The sequence below is a fragment of the Sebastes umbrosus genome, chromosome 21 (genome assembly GCF_015220745.1).
Source record: "Sebastes umbrosus isolate fSebUmb1 chromosome 21, fSebUmb1.pri, whole genome shotgun sequence".
NCBI lineage: Eukaryota > Metazoa > Chordata > Actinopteri > Perciformes > Sebastidae > Sebastes > Sebastes umbrosus.
In genome coordinates, this window is record NC_051289.1 from 1624438 (window position 1) to 1650309 (window position 25872).

The following is a 25872-nucleotide window of genomic DNA, read 5'->3' on the forward strand; positions in this document are numbered from 1 at the left end:
AACGTTCTCCATCTGTCTGAAGAGCTGGTTCAGCTCGGATCCCTCACCTCCTCGCTGGATATCAAAGACTTGGCTTTTCTGTTTCTGTCCGTCTTGAGCTCGTCCTTCAAGTCAAAGCCTGCACAGAAACAGAAACCAAACCCGTCAGATAGCTGCGTGACAGAAAGCGACATACCTGTGCGGTCATGTGATCAGGGAGGTGAGCAGGAACGCGCTCCTCCTGACAGACGGGTCTGTTTGTTTGCCATTAGTGGCCAAACCTGCATCTGGAGCGCCACCGGGCACACTCTATCACACTTGATTAGTGTATGATTGCCCATCAGGACTTCATTACCCTGAACATGTGTGTGTGTGTGTGGGTGTGTGTGTGTGTGTGTGTGTGTGTGTGTATCAGTGAAGCAACAGCCTGCCTGCTGCCAAACTGAGTGCAAGTTGACTCACGGCATCCCAGCATGCACTTGAACCACAATTCAAGATGAAATAAGTCATAACAGGTCAACGGGTCACGTCTCGAACACGTCTGAGACATGCACATTTAGAGGAAACACCTGGTTTATCCTTTGCAGGCCTCGGTATCCCATAATCCACCAGTGCACCGGTTCATTCTTAAAGGGTGCGTTCAAGGAGATCACGTTCAACGCACAAGCTGTGTCCCAATTCAGTACATCCAAGCACCTACCATTGTGAGTATGCTAAAGAGGACCTAATATGCTAATTTTCAGGTGTATCCTCATATTTTGGGTTTCTACGAGAACATTTTTACATGATTTAATGTTCAAAAAACACTTTTGAACTACAACTTCTTTAGATTTAGACAATAAAACTACAACTTCTTTTGGTTTAGGCAACAAAACTGCAACTGCTTTAGGTTTATGCAACAAAATTACAACTTCTTTAGGTTTAGGCAACAAAACTACAACTTCTTTAGATTTAGGCAACAAAACTACAACTTCATTAGTTTGAGGCAACAAAACTACAACTTCTTTAGGTTTAGGCAACAAAACTACAACTGCTTTAGGTTTAGGCAACAAAACTACAACTGCTTTAAGTTTATGCAACAAAACTACAACTTCATTAGTTTGAGGCAACAAAACTACAACTTCTTTAGGTTTATGCAACAAAACTACTACGCTCCAGCTCCGCTCTAACTAGCTTTGTTTGAGGGCGTGCCAAACTAGCTGCTAGGCAGGTATTATGCACATGTGTTACTTTCTTTAAGTCCCGCCTTTTCTTCCGTAACATGGTGATGTCACCAAGTAACACATTTGCATAATACCTGCCTAGCGGCTAGTTTGGCACGCCCTCAAACAAAGCTAGTTTAGAGTGGAGCTGGAGTCCGAAGAGTTTGGTTTGGTAGGCCAATCAGAGCAGACTGGGCTTTTCGGGAGCTCAAACAGAGCGTTTCAGACAGACGGTGAAAAGAGGTGCTGCAGCACAGCCGCTATGAGAAAAATAAAGCGTTTTTTTTTAACATTAAATCACATAAACATGTTCTACTAGAAACCCAAAATACATGGATGCATCTGAAAATAAGCACAATAGGTCCTCTTTAAAAACATCACCGGACCACAAACCATTTACGAGGTGTTTGCACTGAGGTGGTCGTCGTTAAAAAGTACCTGCAGGATGTAAGTAACTAATAATTAAGGTGCCACATGTTGGGAGCTGTGTCCACTGTACTTAGAAAGCTGATTTGAGAATGACAGGATATATAGTATAGTGAGGATAATCCATCCGTCCTACTGGGGCTCATCTGCAGACTCACATGGGAATAAAAACATGCATCAGGTATGACTGTGACACGAACAGTGATGAGTCACTCTCAGCTGCAGTGTGACCATATAGTGCATGTATGTCTGAGTGGGACCCCGTGTAGGCCCGACTTCATCCCCCCCCCCCCGGTGCTGCTCGTTAATCACAGAGTGATCATTTCTAAGAAAAACAGAGGCGCCGGGAGCGAAAACAAACCGGTGAGAATGTGAAAGGAAAGCCGGAGCGGCGGGGAATTCATGAGGGAGAATGTTATCGCTGCGACTAAAGGTCATATTGTTCACTTCTTCCTGACAGGCAGAGAGAGAGAGAGAAAGAGAGAGAGAAGGGAGTGTAAGGCAATTTGGAAAGAGGTGGAGGGAGGGAGGGAGGACAGAGAAAGATTGGTAGGGAGGAAGAGAAAACCACAATGTGGGCCTCAAACTGAACAAGGACACATTCTGCATGTTTCACACGGACGAAGGCACGGACACAAAACCACACACACACGGCCAAAAGTATGTGGACACCAGGGGTATTATAGTAAACTAAAGCTGACACTAAATATGTTTAGTAAACTGAAACTAAATAAAAATGATATCCTTTAAGAAACAAGACTCGGTCAAAACAGGGTCAAATTGCGTTGCGTACGTATCCACAGCCTCCGTCCTTTCCGCGCTTTCCATTCATTGTCTATGTAAGCAGCCGTGCAGCGATGCATTCTGGTAGCGTGGCGGCGCGATTCGAGGAGACGGGGCGTCACGTTGGCCGCTCCTCGTTTGCTTTAAGTTGAGATCTAGGCTACTTTTATTGACGTGACTCGCTGCATCCCTAGAAACTTTTAAACTAACCATTGCCGATGCAGAATAAAGACAGATTCGGCAACTTCATGGCGTATCTCTCGCATAAAATGTTTTCAGAAACACATTTGGGTGGTCAAGGGACCCCTTTGAAAATGGCCATGACGTCAAAATGTAGCTCAAGTTTGGAGCGTTATCTAACCTCCTTCGCGACAAGCTAGTATGACATGGTTGGTACCAATGGATTCATCAGATTATGTAGTTTCATATGATGCCAGTATCTTCACTCTAGCTTTAAAACTGAGTGCGCTACAACCTAAAAATCTCAAGTTACATTCATAGTTTAGAGAAATTAGTGGCGTTAAAAGGAATTTGCATCCAATTTAAAACACATTATTATCGCTTTAACTTTGACAGCCCTAGTTTTTTTAGCTCTAACATATCACTACCCAAAAAAGAGACCGCATGAATTTCCGTCAGCTCTCGTGACATCGACCCACACAAACTGAACAGACTTGAGCTTCCAGGAGATGGTGCTATGCCGCAATTGCTTCAACAACATCATGTTTGTAATGAAGAAGGCTTGAAACTAGCGATTGAGACCATAAAATCATGTTTACAATGTTTACTGAGGTAATAAATCAAGAGAGAAGTAGACTCATTTTCTCATAGACTTCTATACAATCAGACTTCTTTTAGCAGCCAGAGGAGTCGCCCCCTGCTGGCTGTTAATGTGAAGTTTAAGGCGCTTCAGCACTGGCTTCACGTCTCAGAACTAAAGGGATCTCAAAGATAACACAACATTGTGTGTAACATCAAAAGTCCGGAGTATATCTACATCTCTCAGGCCAAGATCAAAACGAAGCTGTATCAAATCCAAGCAAGACGAGACTAATGGCATGAAGGTGATTAGTAATGCCAATTAGACACCACGAAATACTAAGTCGTGTTCCCTCCATGACGCATCCAGGGCTCTGTATATTTTCATACAAGCTAACGGCAGTCTCCTTAGACGCTATGTACAGCATGTCCATGTTGGACGATCTTCATGCAGCGCCGACGTTCAGTACCAACGCAGGAATAAATCAATATCGACGTTCTCACGTGGCGACGGGGTTGGTGTCCACATATCTTTGGCCCATACTTAGACCCTGACATGAATCTACACACTCAAAATCACTTTCCCACACGCACAGGCATGTAAACGCCTTGGACATGAGAACACACACACACACACACACACACACACACACACACACACACACACACACACACACACACACATACGTCAACATAAAAAACCCCAAGAATCTGACAAAAGCAAGTGGAGCCAAAAAAAAAAGTTTGGAAACTTTGGAAAGTCCCCAAAAGTTTCCTGTTTGCTCATTGGTCAGCTCTCAGGTTTCCAGCATGCCCATTGGCCACCTCAGTTGTCCCACCTCTCCCTTCCAGAGGTGTGTGTGTGTGTGTGTAAGTGTGTGTGTGTGTGTAAGTGTGTGTGAGTGTGTGTGCCTGATGCCAGATATCAGTGATATTGTTCAGTTCTCTGTACTGTGTTCTCTCTAATAGGAGGGATAAAATGAACAGTGTGTGTTGAGAGGGTGTTTACCTTGGCCTCATTTCCACTGCATGGTTCGACTTGACTAAACTCACTTTAGGATCTTGGAGGTAGGATCCGTACTGAAAGTCTACGTGTGCACAAAAGCAGAAAATGGCGTGCGCCAAAAAATAATCTGATTTTTAAACCGTGCCCACGCACACCTGCAGGCAATGTTCCCTTTATAAATCACAGTCCACCTGGAGATGTGTGCACGTGGATCAGCCTCATGTCACGCCCTCTACACGCCCACATGCAATCATAACTGGTCGATGCAAAGCACCTCATAATGCATAGTAATGAGCCTGCTGATTAATGTCGCAATGTCGGGGGGTACTGTCGGGACGCCGGTTGAATCAAATGTCGGACAGGGCACGCACAAGTTAGACGTTATTTCCTGCGTGGATTGAGTGGCACAGGAAATGATGGACATTTTTCCCCTCTTCCTGTGTCCGCTATGTGGCGCTAGAGGACCCGCGCTAAACATGCATTATGTTGCTCTATATCAAGTGTACGTAGTACGTAGTAATGTACACCGTAGTGTCCAGCATAGTGTACTTAGTAATGTACAGCATAGTGTACGTAGTAATGTACGGCATAGTGTAGGTAATGTACAGCATTGTGTACGTAGTGAACATAGTAGTGTACGTAGCCATCTAAACCATGAGACACTACAAATGTCCTCATATGTGATTTCAGGACATGTCTGTATGTCGTCCTCCCAGTCAGTGATGGCTGATGGATGTTATATTGTCAGCATAAGGTGAATACATCAGTAAACAAGTTTTTAACTCAACAAAAGAAATGAAGCGCTAACACGTTACCTTGGACACAGCGCTCGCTTATATGCACCACCTGTCTCTAAAAGCATCCAAACTGTTTGCCAAAAACTATTAAAGTCCACCTTGATGCGAGCTACAACCTGTTCTGCCAACACCTTGTCCTCCACATAAACAACTTAGCGAGTCCAGTCAGCGAGGTAATCAACGCCGTAGGTAGTATTTTCTGTGTGCTGTATTCAAATAAACAACTACAGCGGGGAATCCAGGTCTACATCACGGTATCGCTCCTCTACGAGAGGTGCACCTGGGATCCAGCTGGGCCAGTAAACCGTCTGTTGCCAAAGGCCCATGAAAAATTATGATTCTTACTTTGTGAATTATTACTAAGCACACTGTAAACCTTTTGCAAGACGCCTTACAATGCTTATCGTCAATACAGCAAGAGAAGGGGGGAGAGAACAAAGCGGGGGACGAATGGAAAGAGATGGCAAATGAAAGACAGTAAAAAAACAAAGAGAAACGACAGACGGACACAAAGAAAGTGAGGGAGAGGGAGAACGAGGGCAGAGGGGAGTGGAAGACGAAGTTTAGGAGGCGACTGAGGAGGGAGGGAGTCGACTTTGCGGGGGAGTCGGTCAGTTCTCGTCTTCGTATCCCTATCAAAACTTGGCTGCTGTTCAGAAATACACTCAGAGTGTGTGTGTGTGTGTGTGTGTGTGTGTGTGTGTGTGTGCGTGCGTGTGTGTGTGTGTGTGTGTGTGTGTGTGTGCGTGTGTGTGTGTGTGTGTGAGAGTCGGTATTTATCACGATGTGGGGACTAAAACAATCTGCTCACGTTGTGGAGACTTCTGGACAAAAAGCTCAGAAGTTAAAGATTTCATTTGAATATTTACGTCTCTCTCCAGCTTGTCCCAAGGATGATCTCAACAGACGCTGTTGACCCTCACACACACACACACACACACACACACATACACAGTCCACAGCCTCCCGTTACCCCCAGCAGGCCCTTGCAGGCGTTGCGGAGTGAAACCTAAGCGGGCGAGCGTCTCCCCGGAGGGGGACGGCGGGGCGTAGGAAGCCAGATTGAGGCCAGATGTTGCAGATGCAGGAACGAGCCAACAGGACCAGGATCCATTTATAGGCTCAGCCCGCCTCACTGCACGGCGATAACGACGCGACCAAAGCTGCTCAAAGCACTGAAGCTGGGTCTGAAATTAACTTTTTCTCACTTCCTGTCACTGTGGCAGGTTAAGTATTTTTTTTGTCTGCCACCCGGAAATAAATTAAATAAAGAAGGAATCAATGTTTGATATATTTTACATAAAAAACATTATATACATGTTAAATTACAGTGTTTGAATTACACCGTAGCTTCCAGGGGAGCGAGGCTGCTGTACACTGTACTGTACTTTGTTATTGTCATCTACGGTGGTTATTTGCATAGAAACACACAATTCAAATGATTATTTAAATATTTGCTTTAATTAAAAAACCTTGGTAAGTTGTTAGGAAGTTAAACAGCTCATAATACTCTCTCTAATATCTATTTTATATTGATGTGAAAACATCTCCTTCAAACAACTGGATTTATGCAGGTTTCAAGATTACATCTGAACACATCATAATAACGTTGTAATTTACAATGAGATGCAAAATGACAACAAAGACAAAAAAAGTAACTACAAAGAGACACAACAACCACAAAGAGACACAAAAGCAACTACAAAGAGACTCAAAATAATCACTATGAGATGCAAAATGACTACAAAGAGACACAAAGCAACTACAAAGAGACTCAAAATAATCACTATGAGATGCAAAATTACTACAAAGAGACATAAAACAACCACAAAGAGACACAGAACGACTACAAAGAGACACAAAATGACTACAGAGACTCAAAATTACTACAAACACACTCAAAATAATCACTTTGAGATGCAAAATGACTACAAAGAGACACAAAACAACCACAAAGAGACACTTAACAACCACAAAGAGACTCAAAATGATCATGATGAGATGCAAAATGACTACAGAGACACACAAAGCAACAAAGAAAGAATAACGATAACGTTGTAATCTACATTACGGATAAAAAGGTCGACGCGGTGAGACAATGTGAAAAATTGGGTAACAAATGTTTTGTCTTTGACACTTCATCATCTCATCTGAGTTTCTTTTCTTTTTCCAGCGCACTTCGTCCTTCAACAGGGCGGCGGCGATGTTGAGTGAAAGAGAACATCATATTTTTGTTATGCAGTCTGATAAAAGCTTCATCAAATAGTCCTCTCATTAGATATCTGTTCAAAGATATACAGTTATTACAACCAGATTCACACCTCCTATCCCTGATATGAACACAAAAGTGATTAGATTTTTTAGATCTGAAATATGTGTGTCCTTAAAACCCGTCTTCCTCACCTCAAAGAGACACAGGATGGATGCAGTGTTGGATAAATGTGGAGACAGATCTGGAGCTAAGACAGAAATGCCAGGAATGTCCATCAGACCTTTTTTTTATCTAAACAACTTGACAGCTCAGCTACATGTGGAGCGAGTCAGCGTACAGTAGCAAATAAACCAAAGCCTTTGAAGAAAAACTTAATTTATTGGTTTCCCCCAGAAAAAAACCCTTAGTAATAAAAACCTATAAATCAGCTGCTGCTCCTCAGTGAACAGAATAGATGAATTTATGTCAAAAGGATTTATTATAAGTGACTCAAACTTTTGTTTATGTGAGTTTAAACTCCATAACATCTTCATAACAGTCATGCTGCTGTGCCACTCGTTGTTTATGATCATATGATGATGTGTTTTCTCTCAGTAAAGCTCAGTACAGAGATCTACAACGCTCACAATAAACTATACGGCTATCTGTGTTTCTCCAGCTCAGAAATAAAACAATAATCTCTCCAGGAGAAATTAGAGCAACTACTAAAGAGAGGAATTAATGCAACTAACTTGTGTCTACAACAAGACACAAAACAACCACAAAGAGACAGAAAACAACCACAAAGAGACACAAAATAACTACAAAGAGACACAAAACAACCACAAAGAGACACAAAATGACTACGAAGAGACATAAAAGGATCACTATGAGATGCAAAACGACTACAAAGAGACACAAAGCAACTACAGAGACTCAAAATGACAACAAAGAGACAAAACAACCACAAAGAAACACAAAAGCAACTACAAAGAGACTCAAAATTACTACAAAGAGGGCGGCTGGTTAGCTCAGTCGGTAGAGCGAGCGCCCATGTAACGCCAAGGCTCAGTCCTAGCAGCGGTGGACCCGGGTTCGAATCCGGCCTGTGGTCCTTTCCGCATGTCATTTCTCTCTCTCCCCCTTTCCAACACTCTATCCACTGTCCTATCAATAAAATACTTAAAAAACACAGAAAAATCACTTAAAAAAAAAAAATTACTACAAAGAGACTCAAAATGACTAAAGAGACACAACAACCACAAAGAGACACAAAATGACTGCAAAGACACACAAAGTTACTACAAAAGAGTCATAAAAGGATCACTGTAAGATGCAAAATGACTACAAAGAGACAGAACAACTACAAAGAGACACAAAACATAGAGTCACAAAATGACTACAAAGAGACACAGAACAACTACAAAGAGACACAAAACATAGAGTCACAAAATGACTACAAAGAGACACAGAACAACTACAAAGAGACACAAAACATAGTCACAAAATGACTACAAAGAGTCATAAAAGGATCATTATAAGATGCAAAATGACTGCAAAGAGACACAAAGCAACACAAAGCAACTACAAAGTGACTACAAAGAGACACAAAGCAACTACAAAGAGACACAAAGCAACTACAAAGTGACTACAAAGAGACACAAAGCAACTACAAAGAGACACAAAGTGACTACAAAGAGTCACAAAGCGACTACAAAGAGTCACAAAGCAACTACAAAGAGACACAAAATGACTACAAAGAGACACAAAGTGACTACAAAGAGACACAAAGTGACTACAAAGAGACACAAAGCAACTACAAAGCAACTACAAAGAGACACAAAATGACTACAAAGAGACACAAAGTGACTACAAAGAGACACAAAGCAACTACAAAGCAACTACAAAGAGACACAAAATGACTACAAAGAGACACAAAGTGACTACAAAGAGACACAAAGCAACTACAAAGCAACTACAAAGAGACACAAAATGACTACAAAGAGACACAAAGTGACTACAAAGAGACACAAAGTGACTACAAAGAGACACAAAGCAACTACAAAGAGACGCAGTCCTCTGCCACTCATTCATGCAACACATTGTGATGTTACATTAATGTCATGCTGAAGTTAAATGTGTTTGAGATCTACAGCGCAGATATGAGCGCTCACAATGAACTACACGCTTATCTGTGTTTTTACAGCTCACAAATGAAACAATCATCTCTCCAGGAGAGAGAGAGAGAGAGAGAGAGAGAGCTCTCCCTCCTCTTCCTCTCCTCCTCCTCCTCCTCCTCCTGCAGAGGACTGGGAGGGTAGAAGTGAAGGAGTCAGAGTCAGCTCTCTCTGCCATTGTTCTAGTTCTGGTTCTGGTTCTGGAGGTCTGGAGACCGGGTCTGGGTACCATCACGGTGCTGGTCTGGGTTCCGGTACCGGACGGCGGTCTGTCGTCATGACGGGCTCCGGTCCGAAGCTCGGAGTTCTGCTGCTGCTGGCCGTCCTGCTGCAGACTGTGGTCGTCACCATCACCGTGCTGCACTTCACCACAGCTCTCAGCTCGGTAAGAACCAGAGAACCAGAGAGAGCTCCAACAAGCTGCTGCTGCTGCTTTAACAAACCCTTCTGCTGACCTTCAACAACTTTACAGACTTCAGTTTGTTCGTTATAGTTCAGCAGAGGAGGACGAGCTGCAGGCTGCTGCTGCCACAGCTCTTCACTTCCTTGTCCTCTTTTGTTTCTGTGTTTGCAACTGCAGAGAAACAAAAACTGTTGCAGTGCATGAAGCTTCATAGCAAGGCAAGTTTATTTATAGAGCACATTTCATACACATATGCTTTACATATATAAAAGAGCACAAAGTGCATAAGATAAAAAACGAATAAAAGTACAAGTTAAAAGAAAAAAAAAAGTTAAAAGGATAATAAAAACAATCAAAAGACAGTAAAGTGCAGCATTTGATCAATTAAAGAAAAGCCTCTGAGAACAGTTTGGTCTTGAGTTTAGATCTGAAAGAGGCCACTTGTTGGTGCATCTTTGATCTCATCTGGAAGTTTGTTCCACAGTTGAGCAACTAAAAGCAGCTAAAAGCAGCTAAAAGCAACTAAAAGCAGCTAAAAGCAGCTAAAAGCATCTAAAAGCAGCTAAAAGCAGCTAAAAGCAGCTAAAAGCAGTTAAAAGCATCTAGAAGCAGTTAAAAGCAGCCTCAGCATTGTGCAAAACTTGATTATTTTACTGTGATAGAGATAAAAATGGCCTGCGTTGGGTTGCATTGTGCAAAAAGCTAAATTAGACGTGTCCTGGAGCAGCAACAGAACCACAGTTCACTCAATACTTCAGTGAATCTCAGCAAAACATCCTGCTATGATTTAATGCAAAAAAAATGAAGGTATCAGAAACACATTACTACTTTACAGTTAAATAATTAACAGTTATTTTATTCCAACAGGAAGAGTAAAGAATGCTTAAGAGTAAACTAAGTACTTAAATACAATTTTGAGGTACTTCTGCTTTACTTGAGTATTTCCATGTTCTAAAACTTTCTACTTTCTACTCCACTACGTCTCAGAGGGAAATATTAGACTTTCTACTCCACTACATCTCAGAGGGAAATATTAGACTTTCTACTCCACTACATCTCAGAGGGAAATATTAGACTTTCTACTCCACTACATTTATCTGACAACTTCTTTTTTATTTTTTCTTTATTTATTTTTATTTAAGGTTAAAGGAATATATACACCTAATTGTAAAAGGGACGTACAGACAGCAGCAACAACATATATAAAACAAAAAAAAGAAACATAACAACAAGTACTACCCGTTGTAATAGTGCAGTGTCAAGAGATAAGTTCATATTCATATACATACATATTCATATTCATATACATACAACCAACCTATATATGGTATGTATATATATATATATATATATATACATACCATATATACATATGACAACTTTAGTTACTTTACACATTCAGATTATTAATGCAAAATATAATCACATTACAATCAAATTACACATTTTACTGGGTGCATTCCATATTTAAAACACAAATATTGACAAGTGTATAATTATTATAATTATTATTATTAGTAGTAGTAATGTTTTTTTGTGCACCCTCTATTGGCCGGTCACCACTGTTCACTAAAGTATTGAGGGAGCTGTGGTTCTGTTGCTGACAAATTGTCAATATTTGTGTTTTAAATATGGATATGGATATGGATTTTGCACAATGCAACCCAACGCAGGCCACTTTTATCGCTTTCACAGTAAAATAATAGAGTTTTGCACAATGCTGAGGCTGCTTTTAGCTGCTTTTAGCTGCTTTTAGTTGCTTTTAGCTGATTTTAGCTGCTTTTAGCTGCTCAACTGTGGAACAAACTTCCAGATGAGATCAAAGATGCACCAACAAGTGGCCTCTTTCAGATCTAAACTCAAGACCAAACTGTTCTCAGAGGCTTTTCTTTAATTGATCAAATGCTGCACTTTACTGTCTTTTGATTGTTTTTATTATCCTTTTAACTTTTTTTCTTTTAACTTGTACTTTTATTTGTTTTTTTATCTTATGCACTTTGTGCTCTTTTATATATGTAAAGCACTTTGAATTGCCTTTGTGTATGAAATGTGCTCTATAAATAAACTTGCCTTGCTAATGAAGCTTCATGCAATGAAACAGTTTTTGTTTCTCTGCAGTTGCAAACACAGAAACAAAAGAGGACAAGGAAGTAAAGAGCTCTGGCAGCAGCAGACTGCAGCTAGTTTTATGATTAGCTGTGATTATCATGACGAGTTGTGTGTGTGTGTGTGTGTGTGTGTGCGTGTGCGTGTGTGCGTGTGTGTGCGTGTGTTGGACTCACTCTGCTTGTTTTGGTGATTCCTTTGGTTACCTGGATTCCGTCCAGCTCAGCTCTCAGTCGGTGTTTACAAGAATTAATCATTAACCCAGATGAGATGCAGGAGGAGGAGTACAGGAGGAAATGAAAGCTAAACAGATGACAAGCAAAGAAGAAATGATATGTTGACTCAGGTTACAAGCAGACTTTGATTGTCAAGGTGTAAAAGGTGGTTTATGTGTAATTTTTCTCCCTAAAAAAGCATCTAATTATGCTACAAATTCATGTCCTAAAGTTTATAAAACATGGTAGAAATCAGTTTTGCATTAAACAAAAGGAATACCTTCATCAGGCGTGTTTGACGAGATGTAGATTAAGAGATATTTGTTCTGATTCTCTTTGTTGCAGATGAAGGAGACGTTCGCCAGGAGCAGCGTTTCCTGTCTGACGGGCGGCGACCTGCAGAGCATCACGGCTGTCCGGGGGGATCCGTGCTGGCAGGTCACTCAGCAGCTCCACCTGCTCATCGAGAAGGTACGCTGAAGCAACAATAACCCCAAAACATCATCTCAAAAACCTGATTGTAATTCTCCCTTTCGAGCTGTATGAAGTGTGACGTCACCGCCGTACAGCACAGCGTGACCTTTACATGTCAGTATTTGTTGATCAGTATTAAGGGCTCAGTGGTTATTTGGCCAGCTGCTCAGATTTATGGCTTTCAAAGCTCAGTTTTTCTTTCCCCCGGCCGGCCTGCTGCAGATCAAAACCTCCCCACCCACTGGAGCTCCGAGCGTTACTAATCGGCACACACTTCAGCTGCAAAGGCCAACAAAGCAAATGATAAATCAGCTTTGATGTTATTAGCATTATTATGATTACTACAGGGTTTTATTATTGGTCACACGTTTTACAACTGGTAGTTCTGAGTCGAGGTTTCAGTACACTCAATGCTGATGTATTTATTAACGGAGATATTTCAGAAATCCCCCCTGGCCTTCACCTACAACATGTCACTCATAGAGACACGTACCAACCAGGAAGAGACTCAACTGACCACGAAGAAACATAAAGCAACTACAAAGAGACACTAAATGACTACAAGGAGACTCAGAATGACTACAAAGAGACACTAAATTACTACAAGGAGACTCAGAATGACTACAAAGAGACACTAAATTACTACAAAGAGACTCAGAATGACTACAAAGAGACACTAAATGACTACAAAGAGACTCAGAATGACTACAAAGAGACACTAAATGACTACAAAGAGACGCAAAACAGCTGCAAAAAGACACTAAATGACTCACGACTATGAAAAGGAGCAAAACAACTACAAAGAGACACAGAATGACTACAAAGAGACTCAGAATGACTACAAAGAGACACAAAGCAACTACAAAGAGACACAGAGAAACTACCAAGAGACTCAGAATGACTACAAAGAGATGCAAAACAGCTGCAAAAAGACACAAAATGACTCGCAACGACTATGAAAAGGGGCAAAACAATTACAAGTAAACACAGAATGACTACAAAGAGACACAGAATGACTTCAAAGAGACACAGAATGACTACAAAAAGAAGCAAAGCAACTACAAAGAGACACAGAATGACTACAAAGAGACACAAAATTACTTCAAAGAGACACAGAATGACTACCAAGAGACACAAAGCAACTACAAAGAGACACAGAATGACTACAAAGAGACATAAACTAACTACAAAAGAGACACATAATGAATACAAAGAGACACAAAGCAACTACAAAGAGACAGAATGACTACAAAAAGAAGCAAAGCAACTACAAAGAGACACAGAATGACTACAAAGAGATGCAATAGCAGCTACAGACACAAATTGACCACAAAGAGACATAAAGCAACTACAAAGAGACATAAAGCAACTACAAAGAGACGCAAACTAATTACAAAGTGACACAAAATGACAACAAAGAGACTCAGAATGACTACAAAGAGACACAAAATGACTACAAAGACACAAAGCAAAAACAAAGAGACTCAACATGACGGCAAACGGATGCAAAACGCCTACAAAGAGACATAAAGTGACAACAAAGAGACACAAAAAGAGGCTGAACAAATCTAAAGTCTGTTTCTCATAATGCGTCCAAGAGTTTAAACTAATTTAGAGCTGAAACTGAAAGTTAATCTGCAACTAGTTTGATAATCGATCCGTTGTTTCAGTCGTTTTTTCCAAACAAAAATAGCAGAAATCCTCCGGTTCCAGCTTCTCTAATGGAAGTATTTGATGCTTTTTGCTCAAGAGACAACTGATTTGACTTTTAAGACTCTAAACGGCTTCCACAGAGACACTGAAGACTTCATACATCTTTCTACACACATCTACGCAGCAGAAATACGCATCAACTCACACTTTGATGTGTCAAACTGGTGGAATTCCCCTTCAATCACGATTTCTTTCATTTTACATTCTTGTGTGTAATAAATAACATATTTTCTTGCATCACACAACATGAGCAAGACGTTGCCGTATTTCTTGTTGACATCACAGAGTTGCATCATGTGAAACTGCTTAAGAATTGGCTTTATCGTATACGGTGGAAGGATTGTTTTTCACACTGACAGGAGGGTTTTCTCTCCACCTCCCTGCCGGGAACAATGTGAACTTCCACACATGCTGAGAGAAGGTGTGCCTGCAGTTCACGCCCAGGTTATTTATCACTTTTCTTATTGTCGTTAAATCCCCATGAAAAGAGCAAAACCAACAACTACTACTACAAATGTGGATTAATCCGCCGCTGAAAATAGTCCCTCACAAATGCTCCTGATTGTTTGATAGAAACTACGGCGAGCAGCTGTTTGAAACATGAAACTATAGATTTGTGATGTTTTAAAGATGTACGTCTCCAGTAGGAACCAACGGGCCACAGACAGGAAGTCAGACGGTACTGAGAGACGGACTAACACGTTGTTGGTTTTTGGTCTTTTCGTGGGATTTGTTGACAAGAAGTAAAAGAGGAGCAACGAAGTGACTCGTGAGGACGTTTAGGGCTGCGTCCGAAGTAGTACGGATCTTTTTGGACACACTGAGCAGTAATTTACGTCGTGACTTCCTGAGAGCCTCGTTGCCCGGTTGCAGACGCGTAACCATGGTAACACAGACCAGAAGATGGTCTGTGAGAATCATGAAGTCTGACTAATCTAAAAAAAAGATATTAATTCATACAACCTTAATTTTAACTCAGAAATACACTGAAGTAGAGACCTCATTTATAAATATATAATAGCAGAGTAAAACAAATTATAAACAAGTAATATTAGGCATAAATAAGAAACTTAATAATAAATAAAGCCATCATAATTTAAGGAAAAATTAATCAATTAAAACAAAAATAACGGATAAGAGTGAGGAAAACTGGATTTTCAAGCTCAGTAAAAACATCTGGAACAAGCAGCCGAATCCATCTACCGGTCGTCTAATACTGACTTAGACTTAAACTGAAGCGTTATATAGACGTTACAGAGCTGTCCGTCAACGTCCGTTACGATCGTTGTCGTCACTACCGCGTTGCATTGTCGGATATTTATGTATTTATAGTGTTTGCATACTGTAATATTACACCGGTAATAATTTGCAATATTAGTTTCATACTAAGTTTTCAGACATACTAAATAATCTCACATATTAATTTAGTGCATTAAACAGCATGTTAGTGTAAGTCCACTATTATTATTATTTTATTATTATTATTATTTTATCATCATAATTATTATCATTATTATTATGGTTCATCACACAAGTAAATGTAAAAGCAAATAATCTGAGGCATACAATAGTGCAGTTAAAATAATTATAAACATAAGTAAATATAAAATAGTAATGTAAATGTAGATTGTAATTTTGCTGACAGTATTTCAGATGGGAAAACTGAACGTAAACAGGATGTAGTATGTAACAATGAGAAGTACTAAAAAGTATACATACTGAGGTGAAACAGTTTGTAAAACAGTATGCTAAGTATATAAAGGTAAATAAAAGTTATTATCATTATTTTATCACTATTTATTATTATCATTATTATTACCATTATTATTATCATTAGCACTGTCATTGTTATTATTATTATCATCAGTATTAGTATCCTTATTATTATTATTATTAATATCATTACATTTATTATTATTATCATCATCATTATCATCATTTTTATTATCTTTATTATAACTATAATGATTATTATCATCATTATTATTATCCTTATTATTACTATTATTATTATAATTACCATTATTATTATCATCATCATCACTATTATTATTACCATAATTATTATTATCATAATTATTATTATCATCATCATCATTATTATTATCCTTATTATTACTATTATTATTATAATTACCTTTATTATTATTATTATTATCATCATCATCATCACTATTATTATTACCAGAATTATTATTATCATCATTATCATTATCATTATTATTATTATTATTAGGATGATTATTACCATTATTATTATTATTATTATTATTATTATTATTATATAATTCTGAGGCTCTTCCTGTGCTGTGGATGTCTGAACATCTGAACATCTGAACATCAGCAGCAGAAGTTTTGAACTGAACGGCTGAAATGATCCAGATTTCTGTCTGCAGACGCACAATGAGCTCCTTCATAGCTGGAGATGTGATGTGATCCTGAGAGGTTTAATCAGCACAGGAATGTGTTCACCTGCGCTGCTCTCTCTCACACACACGTGCACGCGCACGCACACGCACACACACACACACACACACACACACACACACACACACACACACACACACACACACACACACACACGCACAGAGCGTATTCTCTTTCTATTTGTGCTATCTGTATTGTTTGTTTTTTCTTTTCTCTTCTCCTGCGACTGAATAAAAACTCGGCGGGTATTTTCTGACTCGGCTGCCAGTCAGATTAAATTTAGCTGAGAATGTAAACATGATGCTGGGACAGTTTGAAGTCTCCCGTGAAGTTCAAAAGTACATTTTGTTATCTTGTGTTCTGCTATTAATATCTGTAAAACTGCATTTCCCACATAAAACCTTAAAGGACCGGCGTCTATCACAGACTTGTGTCGTTTTATTTTGAAGGAATGTGGTGTTATAAATGCACATTATTTGAGCTGTATGTCAGGACATGTGGATTAGATTTTTTTTATTTTTAGTTGAGCATTTGGGTATAAAACCTGCAGGTCTTCCTTCAAAATGAAGTCTTGCAAACTTCAAGAGAAAATAACTGTCTGAGAGGCGTTGTTACCCATAAATCCTGCTGCACGCTGACGGACTGCAGCTTTTCCTTCACCTCGCTCTGCTCAAGCTGTAAAAACTCTTTTTAAAGGGGAAATCATTAACCTCTGCAACCTTTACTGGCAACCACAACAAAACATGCCTCCTTCTGCACAAGTTATTTATTCTAATTACCGTGTTCTATTATGGGAAAACATCCCCGTTGTGTCTTGTGTTTTTTTTCTTTGTCTCTAATGCCTCTCTCATCATGTTGTTTCAATTTCCTTTACGTTTCTGGAAACTGAAATAAACACGTCCAGAATCCACGACAGCTTAAAAAATCGTTTTCATCAGTTTGGCAGTCGCTGCGTCGTTTTCGAGCCAATTCTGTTGGAGCGAAGGAACGTAAAACATCAGGAAGTGGGCGAGGGGTCGATTACCGGGGACGAATCTGTTACCGACCCGAAAACACCCAGGCTCCCTTTTTTTGTTTTATTCCTGATCCTGATGTCAGCAGGAGTTCAGGGTTAAAGTCAAACAAAAGGCAGCTGGGTAGACCTGTTATACAGTATATATATATACATGTTTATTTTATTTATACATCAGTGTTACGTTCTGGGTTTTTGTTTTAAGGCTTTAAAGCAGCAGTAGGGAGATTGGAGCAAATATGATTAAAAAAAGTTATGTTTATAAAACGGTCGCTCATCGTGACAGTAGTACATGAAACAGGAAACCTGAAAAAAATCACATGCCTCTGTGTCCTCCGGTGCTCCTAACGGCATCTGTAAGATTTCATAGACCGGAGGAAAACGAGCAGTAAGAGCTGATCTGAGGTCTGCTGTCCAGCTGCCGTCTATGAGAGCCGGCTGTCAATCACTCGCAAACTCTGATCAAACGGTCAAACTAGTCAGCGCTGATCAAACATGAATCAATATTCTGTTACGTTAATGTCTATTTCTCTCCTCACATGTTCTCAGAATCATCTTGTAGTGCACGGTTTAGCTGTAAAGTGAGAACGTTTGTGACGCCGCCGCCATTGTGAAATCTGGTGAAGGAACGCCAAGTTCTGGCTACATGACCGGAGCACAGCCAATAGGAACGCTCTCTCTCAATGAAATGACCTGTGATTGGTCAAAGTCTCCCGTCACGGGCTAGATGTTCTAAAGCCTGTAAACAGAGCCATGAGGAGGAGCAGAAGTCTAGTTCTCTCTCAGAACACTGGAATTAAAATATGCTGAAAGAGTATTATGGGATTTTTGCCCAATGATGCCAAACATATCCTGACTACTGCAGCTTTAATAGATGTTTTCTGCTGTCCTCTCTCTGCAGTCTCTGTCTCAGCGTTACCAGAAGCAGATTTCCTCGGTCGTCAGAGGTGAGAAAACTAAACTGACCTTTGACCTTCTCTATGTTGAAGTTGTGTATTTTTTTAGGGATGCACTGATTGTGAAATTGTCGGCCGATACCGATTTTTTTTTGTTGTTGTTATTTATTTTCTTCATCATTAAAAAAATGTACTGTTTTAATTAGAGCTGTCAAAGTTGATGTGATAATAACGCTAATTTGTTTTAACGCCACTAATTTCTTCAACGCATTAATACAACTTGTGTTCTTTAGGATGTAGCAGGCTCGAGTGAGTAAGCTAGAGTGAAGATCCTGGTCTCATATGAAACTAGAAAACCTGATGAATCCATCGGTACCAACCATGTCAGACTAGCTGGTCGTGAAGGAGGCTAAATAACGCTCCAAACTTGCGCTGAATTTTGGTGAGGAAAAACTGTCATGTCCATCTTCAAAGGGGTCCCTTGACCTCTGACCTCCAGATCAGTGAATGTAAATGGGTTCTATGGGCACCCACGAGTCTCCCCTTTACAGACATGCCCACTTTATGATCATCACATGCAGTTTGGGGCAAGTCATAGTCAAGTCAGCACACTGACACACTGACAGCTGTTGTTGCCTGTTGGGCTGCAGTTTGCCATGTTATGATTTGAGCATATTGTTTTATGCTAAATGCAGTACCTGTGAGGGTTTCTGGACAATATCTGTCATTGTTCTGTGTTGTTAATTGATTTACAATAATAAATATATACACACATTTACATAAAGCAGCATATTTGTCCGCTCCCATGTTGATAAGAGGATTAAATACTTGACTAATCTCCCTTTAAAATAGACAATTAACTATTTGAATCGGTTGACAGTCCTACTTTAAACTTAAACTTTATTAGATTCATCATATACAGACAGACCTCTGTATTTAACCCAGCGGGTTGCTGTGAAGCACCCGGAGGTTCAGTGTCTCGCTGAAGGGCACTTTAACATGCAGACAGAAGGAGCCGGGGATCGAACCGCCGACCTTGTGGTTAAAGAACGACCGGCTCACCGTGCACGGCCTGGCTTCAATGAAAAATATTTAATTTGAACAATAACTGCTTTAAAAGCCTTTTTAGCTACTTTACAACCACCCACTGAATGAGAAGAACGTTTCAGTGCTAACAAATTATTCTTTTTGAGAAACATAAATTAAATTAAAATAGTTTTTTATACAGAAAACAACGTTCTTGTCGCTGATCTTTCTCCGAGACACGTAAACAAGCCATGTGTGTCCTCCAACATAACATTTAGAAGGCACAAAACTTGATGAGACTCAACAGATAAACATCGGCCACTGCCATCGGTGAATGTCGTCTTATTTGGCGGCCGATGTTTGGCTGATAAATCGGTGCATCCCCAGTATTCTCTAGATGACCTGCTACTGTTCAGGATGTCGTAGTTGCAGCATCTTACTGGTGCAGATCAAATACATGAATGCATTAGTTTGTTAACAACTTCTGTGTGTTATTTGTTCGTGGACTCATTTTCACGTTTTTTCGTTCTTTTTTCCACATTAGATGAAGTATCTCGGGTGCTGCCCTCACTTGTGATGGTGGACCGGGCTTCACCTCGCCCCAAAGTGGCAGCTCATGTCACTGGAAGCTTCGTGCCCAAACTGGAGCGAGAGGAAGGAGGTGAGTCCTGCAGGAACTAACTGCACACACTGCAGTCAGCTGGTTTAAAATGAGTTTACGGTTGATTAGTGATCGATAGGAATGATTAGATTATTTGCAGAGTCAGATTATTAATACAAAATATAACAAACTAATAAACTGATGTATTTTTTAATAAGGATTAAATAACTTTATCTTTACCGGCTGCAACATTAGTGATGCTTACATATTAATGCAATCTCATAATAAATATATATATTATTCTGCGTAATTAGTTCTTTCACTTTTGGTACTTTAAGTATTTTCTAATGCTAATACTTGTGTACTTTTACTTAAGTAAAGTTTTGAATGCAGAACTTTTACTTGTAACGGAGAATTTAGACTTTTTCTTTTCTTTAAAAAAAATTCTTAAAGCGATTAATGGATTATCAAAATAGTAATAATAATTTAAAAGTTGCCAATTAATGGATTAATTGTTGCAGCGCTAAATTATTTATATCAAGGACTGAAAATGAGCTCCAGCTAGAAGTCCTATATTCACGTCATCGGTTGTATTTGATTTAACAACGTCTACCTGTATCGTCTCTGTCACATAAATAAATAAATTAAAAATAACAAATCCTCACCTGGTGGTTAGTGATGTCATCCTGATGGTGTTTGTTTGTCCTCCATAGCTCCGGTGTCCGCCGGCCGCCGCGTTCAGGGCCAGAAGATCTCCTGGTGGGAGGGGCGGAAGGGGCTGGCCTTCCTCCAGGACGTCCAGCTGGTGGACGGGGAGCTGGTGGTGCCGCAGCCCGGCCTCTACTACGTCTACGCCCAGACGTACTTCAGACACACCCACTCCCTGGAGGAGGAGGGCGAGGACGGCGAGGAGGCGGGGGAGGACAGAGGGAGACCCCTGCTGCAGTACGTCTATAAAAAGGTGAGAGACTTTACTTTATATCTCTACTGGCTCTGGGATTCTGCTGCTTCATCCGGTTCTGCTGCTGCTTCTACTTCATTATTTGTCTTGACATTGATTTTCTGACTCACCTCATTTTAATAAATATATTATCAAATATATAATATTTGGTTTTAATATAAATATATACTTATTATATATAATATTTATATATATTTAATATATAATACTTATATATAATATTTATTTATATAATACTAAACCTGTGCCTTAAACACACAGTATGTACTCTGCGGGTGGCGGGAACACAGGGATCTAAGTAGGTGCATCATCTGGTGTGAATTTATTTTATTAATTAATTTATTTTTATTAATTTATTATTATCATTACTATTTATTTATTTATTTATTTTTATTCATACATTTTAAAAGATAATTTATTATATTTCTTTTATTTTATGGTTTTTATTTATTTATTTATTATTATCATTACTATTTATTTATTTATGTATTTTTATTCATACATTTAAAAAAATATATTATTTTATGTTTTTTATTTATTTATTATTATTATCATTACTATTTATTTATGAACTTATATATTTTATTCAGAAATTAAAAAAAATAATTTATATTTTTTATTTTATGTTTTTTAATTATTAAATTTATTTAATATTATCATTATTATTTATGTATTTATTTTTATCCATAAATTAAAAAAAACGATTATACTTTTTATTTTATGATATTTATTTCTTTATATTTATTTTATTATTATTACCTTTTTTTCCTCTTTTTTTGAATAGTTTGTTTTTCAATTTACAGTAAATATCTGTTATATGTACATATTATTTTATTTGTTGTGGTTTAGGGTGTTATAGACTTTTTTTCTTAAAGAAACAATAAAAAGCGTGATTAAACATATTTAACCTGCTCTTTCCCTCGTCTAGATAATCAAATGCTTATTCTGCAGATTCCTTCATCACACTCGTATTATTAGATTTGTTTTGTTTTAACTTGATGCCAGACAGTAGAGAGACAGACGGGGAACATGAGCGCAGGATAGAACAGCTTGTAAAAGACGTAAAAATGAAAGTCATAGTTCATTGAATTGAAGGACGTTGTGTTTACGTAGTATGCAACTTGACCGTCTGCAAATTAAATTTTAATCTCTTAGTTTTTGTTGCACTGATTCTCAGCGGAGGAGGAGTAACTTAAATCAGATCTTGTGACTAACGTGAATCCAGACAGTGAGTATGCGTCGCATCACAGCGTGGCGAACATCCAATGATAATCTGCTCTGTCAGATAAAACTAGAGGCGCTAAACGAACAGCTGTAGATCGAACAGATTATAATCAGAATGAACCAGTTCATTATAAAGATGAATACTGAAGGAGGTTGAGGAATTTAATCCGAGTTGTTTTCTCGTGTTCGTGTATTAAAGGACGTCTTAATCAAGTTGGAAGTCAGCGTGTTTTGAATTTCCTTTACATTTGGATCACAGATGTGCCTTCACAGAATTTAAACAAAGACCAAATGGGATGTTTTCATGAAGCAAACTGTCCAGATATTGACTACAGCGGTACTAAAGTCTCTGGTCTCAGAGCCGTCATTTCACCGGTTGGTCTTTGTGGTATTTGTCCCGCCCCTCCTCCACTGTGATTGGACGGCGGGGTAATAAGTGAGAGTGACGAGCGCAGTGTTTTACTCAAAGCTGAACATTTTTCAACTCTCGGCGACCTGAAAAAAAAAATAGCTTAACATAACTTAACTTAACTTAACGTAACGTAACATTACGTTACGTTACGTAACTATCGATCCAACAACGTTCCTAATCAATCAGCTATTTGACAGATTGATCCTGCGGGTGGAGGCCGATCTTAGTTGATGGAACAGGTTGTAAAAGATTGTCTAGCTGCGATTCATCAACGCCTCATGAACGCTTCCCTCTATCCACAACATAGCACACACCTCCGTTTCTCTCACTCACCTCTCCGTCTCCCCGCCAGGTGAGCTCCTACCCGGTTCCCATCCTGCTGATGAAGACGAGCCGAACCTCCTGCTGGTCCCGGGGCTCCCAGTTTTCGCTGCACTCCGCCCACCAGGGGGGGCTGTTCCCGCTCAACTCCGGCGACCGCCTCTTCGTCACGGTGACCAACGCCTCGGCCGTGGACATGGACGAGAAGAGCAGCTTCTTCGGGGCGTTTCTCATCAGCTAAGACGATCAGATGCGGGACACGTTTTTTTTTTTTTAAGCGCATCTGTCTCGTCTCAGCGTCCAGACTTCTCCTGGAAATAAAGCCAGATGAAAAACTGCAGCGGCGAGTCACGGAAAGAAGTCCGTCTCTCTTTTTTTCTTTTCAGGATCAGAAACGGAAAGAAACACTGGTTTCGTGTGTGGAGAAGAGACGGAGCTAATCAATCAACAAATATTTGAGTGTGTTGAAGTTAACGGGGCTCGGACTCAACAGAGATTAGAGTTCGTACAAACATTTCTTTAAAGGACCAGTAGGTAACATTTAGGGGGTTCTATTGGCAGACATAATATTAATAAGTAGGTTTTCTTTAGTGAATAATCACCTGATAGAATCATCGTGTTTTTTACTTTAGAATGAGCCGTTTATATCTACATTGGGAGCGAGTCGCTAAATTACGAATCCTGCTATAGCGAAGGCATGACCCGCTCTACTCGGCCTCCGATTGGCTAGTTCTCGCTGCATTAGTTGGTTGGATTGGTTAGGATTAGGGTAAGAATAAACCAGGATTATACATTCACTACAGTAGGATTCATAATATTGTGAGAGGGTCCCAAAGAGTCTAGAAGCAAAGAGACGAAACTCTGCTAGTTTTTTAACAACAGCTGCTAGATGAAACTGCGATAGCGCTGTCGCCATTTTGGACTGAAAACACCGATGACTCTGTGTCAACGGATGTATAGGATAATAATTTTTTTCGAGTTAAATCCACTTCCCAGTAGGAACACTTGAATAATTTAGTTTTACTTATTTTGCGGCACTTTGTAGGCGGACGTTTTACTGCTGGCCGCTGACGTTGCAATGGAACGAACTATTGACTTTCACTTCTCATCGATATACGTTCTTTGGTCAGGTTTCCCTACAGTGTGTAATATCTAGAGATAATCGACCATAGCTACACTCTTTGAGATGTGAAGCACTTTGTAAAATTGACACCTTTAACAGCTCAGATTCTCCAGAAGGGAGAGCAGTTCATTCTCATTAAAAGCTCATATATACACGTCGACTTGCGCCCCCTACAGGAAAGGAAAGTTGTAGCAGTTCAGACCTTTGGACATACATTACACTCAATATTGATTTTATAGCAAATGCCTGAAAACCTGCGGTCTGCCTTTAAGATTTGTTTGTACTAAACTGGTATCAGCTGAAGGTTAGCGATGTTCTGAGTCCCGAGATGTGTGTTTGTGTAAAGATGTAAATATTGTGCTATATTTTTTTTTAATTGTTCTAATACGCCTGGGTCTGGAGCCCTCAACGAACTCTTTACTGATCATGTGCTACTGCTACCACTGCAGGCCTCTCCATAGACATACAGTATAGACGTAGACGCCGCATTGACTAGTGGACTTTATTTTTCTACTCCGCGTAGATCATAAACCCTTTAATATAATAACCACTCGTTGAAATTGGTTGAGAAATGTAGATGGCAGCACCCCCATTCACTTGTATAGGGTTACAGGCCAGTTTTGCCCTGTCCAATATGGCGCCCACGTTGACGCATCACTGCAAGCGTCCAATGCGGCGTCTATGTATCTATGTCTATGGGCCTTTCACACAGTTAGTTGACGGCCATGTTGTTAAGATTAAAGGTGTAAGATCACCTTTTCTTTCAGAGGTTTTACAGAATACCATTTTAAAGCACTGCTCCTTACATATCAGGCTTTGTGTTTCTGTTGGCAGCAGCAGCACAGTTTCTCTCTTTCTGCTGTTGGCTTGTCCGTCTTAACCGTCCTCCAAACGGTGCATTAAAACACTCCCTCAAATGGTTGGTATTCTCGGGCATTCATGTCATGTTGGATTAGCTGCAGATGTGACCCGGGAAACAATCCTGCACATCGGCATCCAAACAGCGCAAATGTGGGATTTTTGGTTTTAACTGTAGCTCCTCTGTCTTCCACGTGAACTGTTTGTAATGAACACTGCAGCAAATCCACCGAAGCTCAAGGACATATAAACCAAAATGATCAGTTATACACGACTGAAGGAGAGCTGGATGTAATCGGGGAATATAACCGATCGAGTCTGACGTTTCATTCTTGATTTAAGAAGTAGAAGTTTGACAAAACATTCCTAACTTAAAGGGATAGTGTAGTAGGGTTGTATGAGGTACTTCTCCGTAGTCAGTAGATGGAGTTCGGAGAAACAGACAGGAGTACCAACACGGGAGCTCGATCGTTAGTTCATTGTGCTATTATGTGACTTTGGTGAATCCGAACTAACCCTTTAAAACATCAACGTCACACAACAACACAAACAAACTAACCGATCAAGGCAGCGGTAGATCGGCAACTCCTGTGTTCTGAGGTAAAATTACTGTTTTTTTCAGTGGAGTCTGGTGGCTTTGAAGAGAGCATAGATAACGTAAACATAGACTGTATAGTTGTCTCACGGCGAGGTTAACCGGCGAAAATATTCTAAATATAGCGTACACTTAAAGTACCTCATACAACCCCACTTAAAAACACCTGAACTATCCCTCTAAAG

At 39.7% G+C, this 25872-nt stretch overlaps 1 protein-coding gene and 1 long non-coding RNA gene across 2 annotated transcripts; one reads left to right on the forward strand and one right to left on the reverse strand.

The window, feature by feature from the left end:
• Window positions 1–14575, reverse strand: LOC119480394. The gene is made up of 3 exons (XR_005204910.1): window positions 14377–14575; window positions 12006–12132; window positions 1–118 (listed from the first exon to the last, which is right to left on the reverse strand). It is a non-coding gene; the product is annotated as an uncharacterized LOC119480394 (long non-coding RNA).
• On the forward strand, window positions 9416–25156 carry tnfsf10 (TNF superfamily member 10). The gene is made up of 6 exons (XM_037756547.1): window positions 9416–9705; window positions 12390–12515; window positions 18572–18617; window positions 20137–20253; window positions 20907–21154; window positions 23143–25156. The coding sequence occupies exons 1-6, from the start codon at window positions 9598–9600 to the stop codon at window positions 23350–23352; spliced, it is 855 nt and encodes a 284-aa protein (XP_037612475.1). The 5' UTR covers window positions 9416–9597; the 3' UTR covers window positions 23353–25156.
• Window positions 25157–25872: the final 716 nt, after the last annotated feature.

Coding starts and splice junctions, on each gene's coding strand:
- tnfsf10 (XM_037756547.1), top strand. CDS start 9,598: ATGACGGGCTCCGGTCCGAAGCTCGGAGTTCTGCTGCTGCTGGCCGTC. Junction 9,706..12,389: donor TCACCACAGCTCTCAGCTCG/GTAAGAACCAGA, acceptor TCTTTGTTGCAG/ATGAAGGAGACGTTCGCCAG. Junction 20,254..20,906: donor ACTGGAGCGAGAGGAAGGAG/GTGAGTCCTGCA, acceptor TGTCCTCCATAG/CTCCGGTGTCCGCCGGCCGC.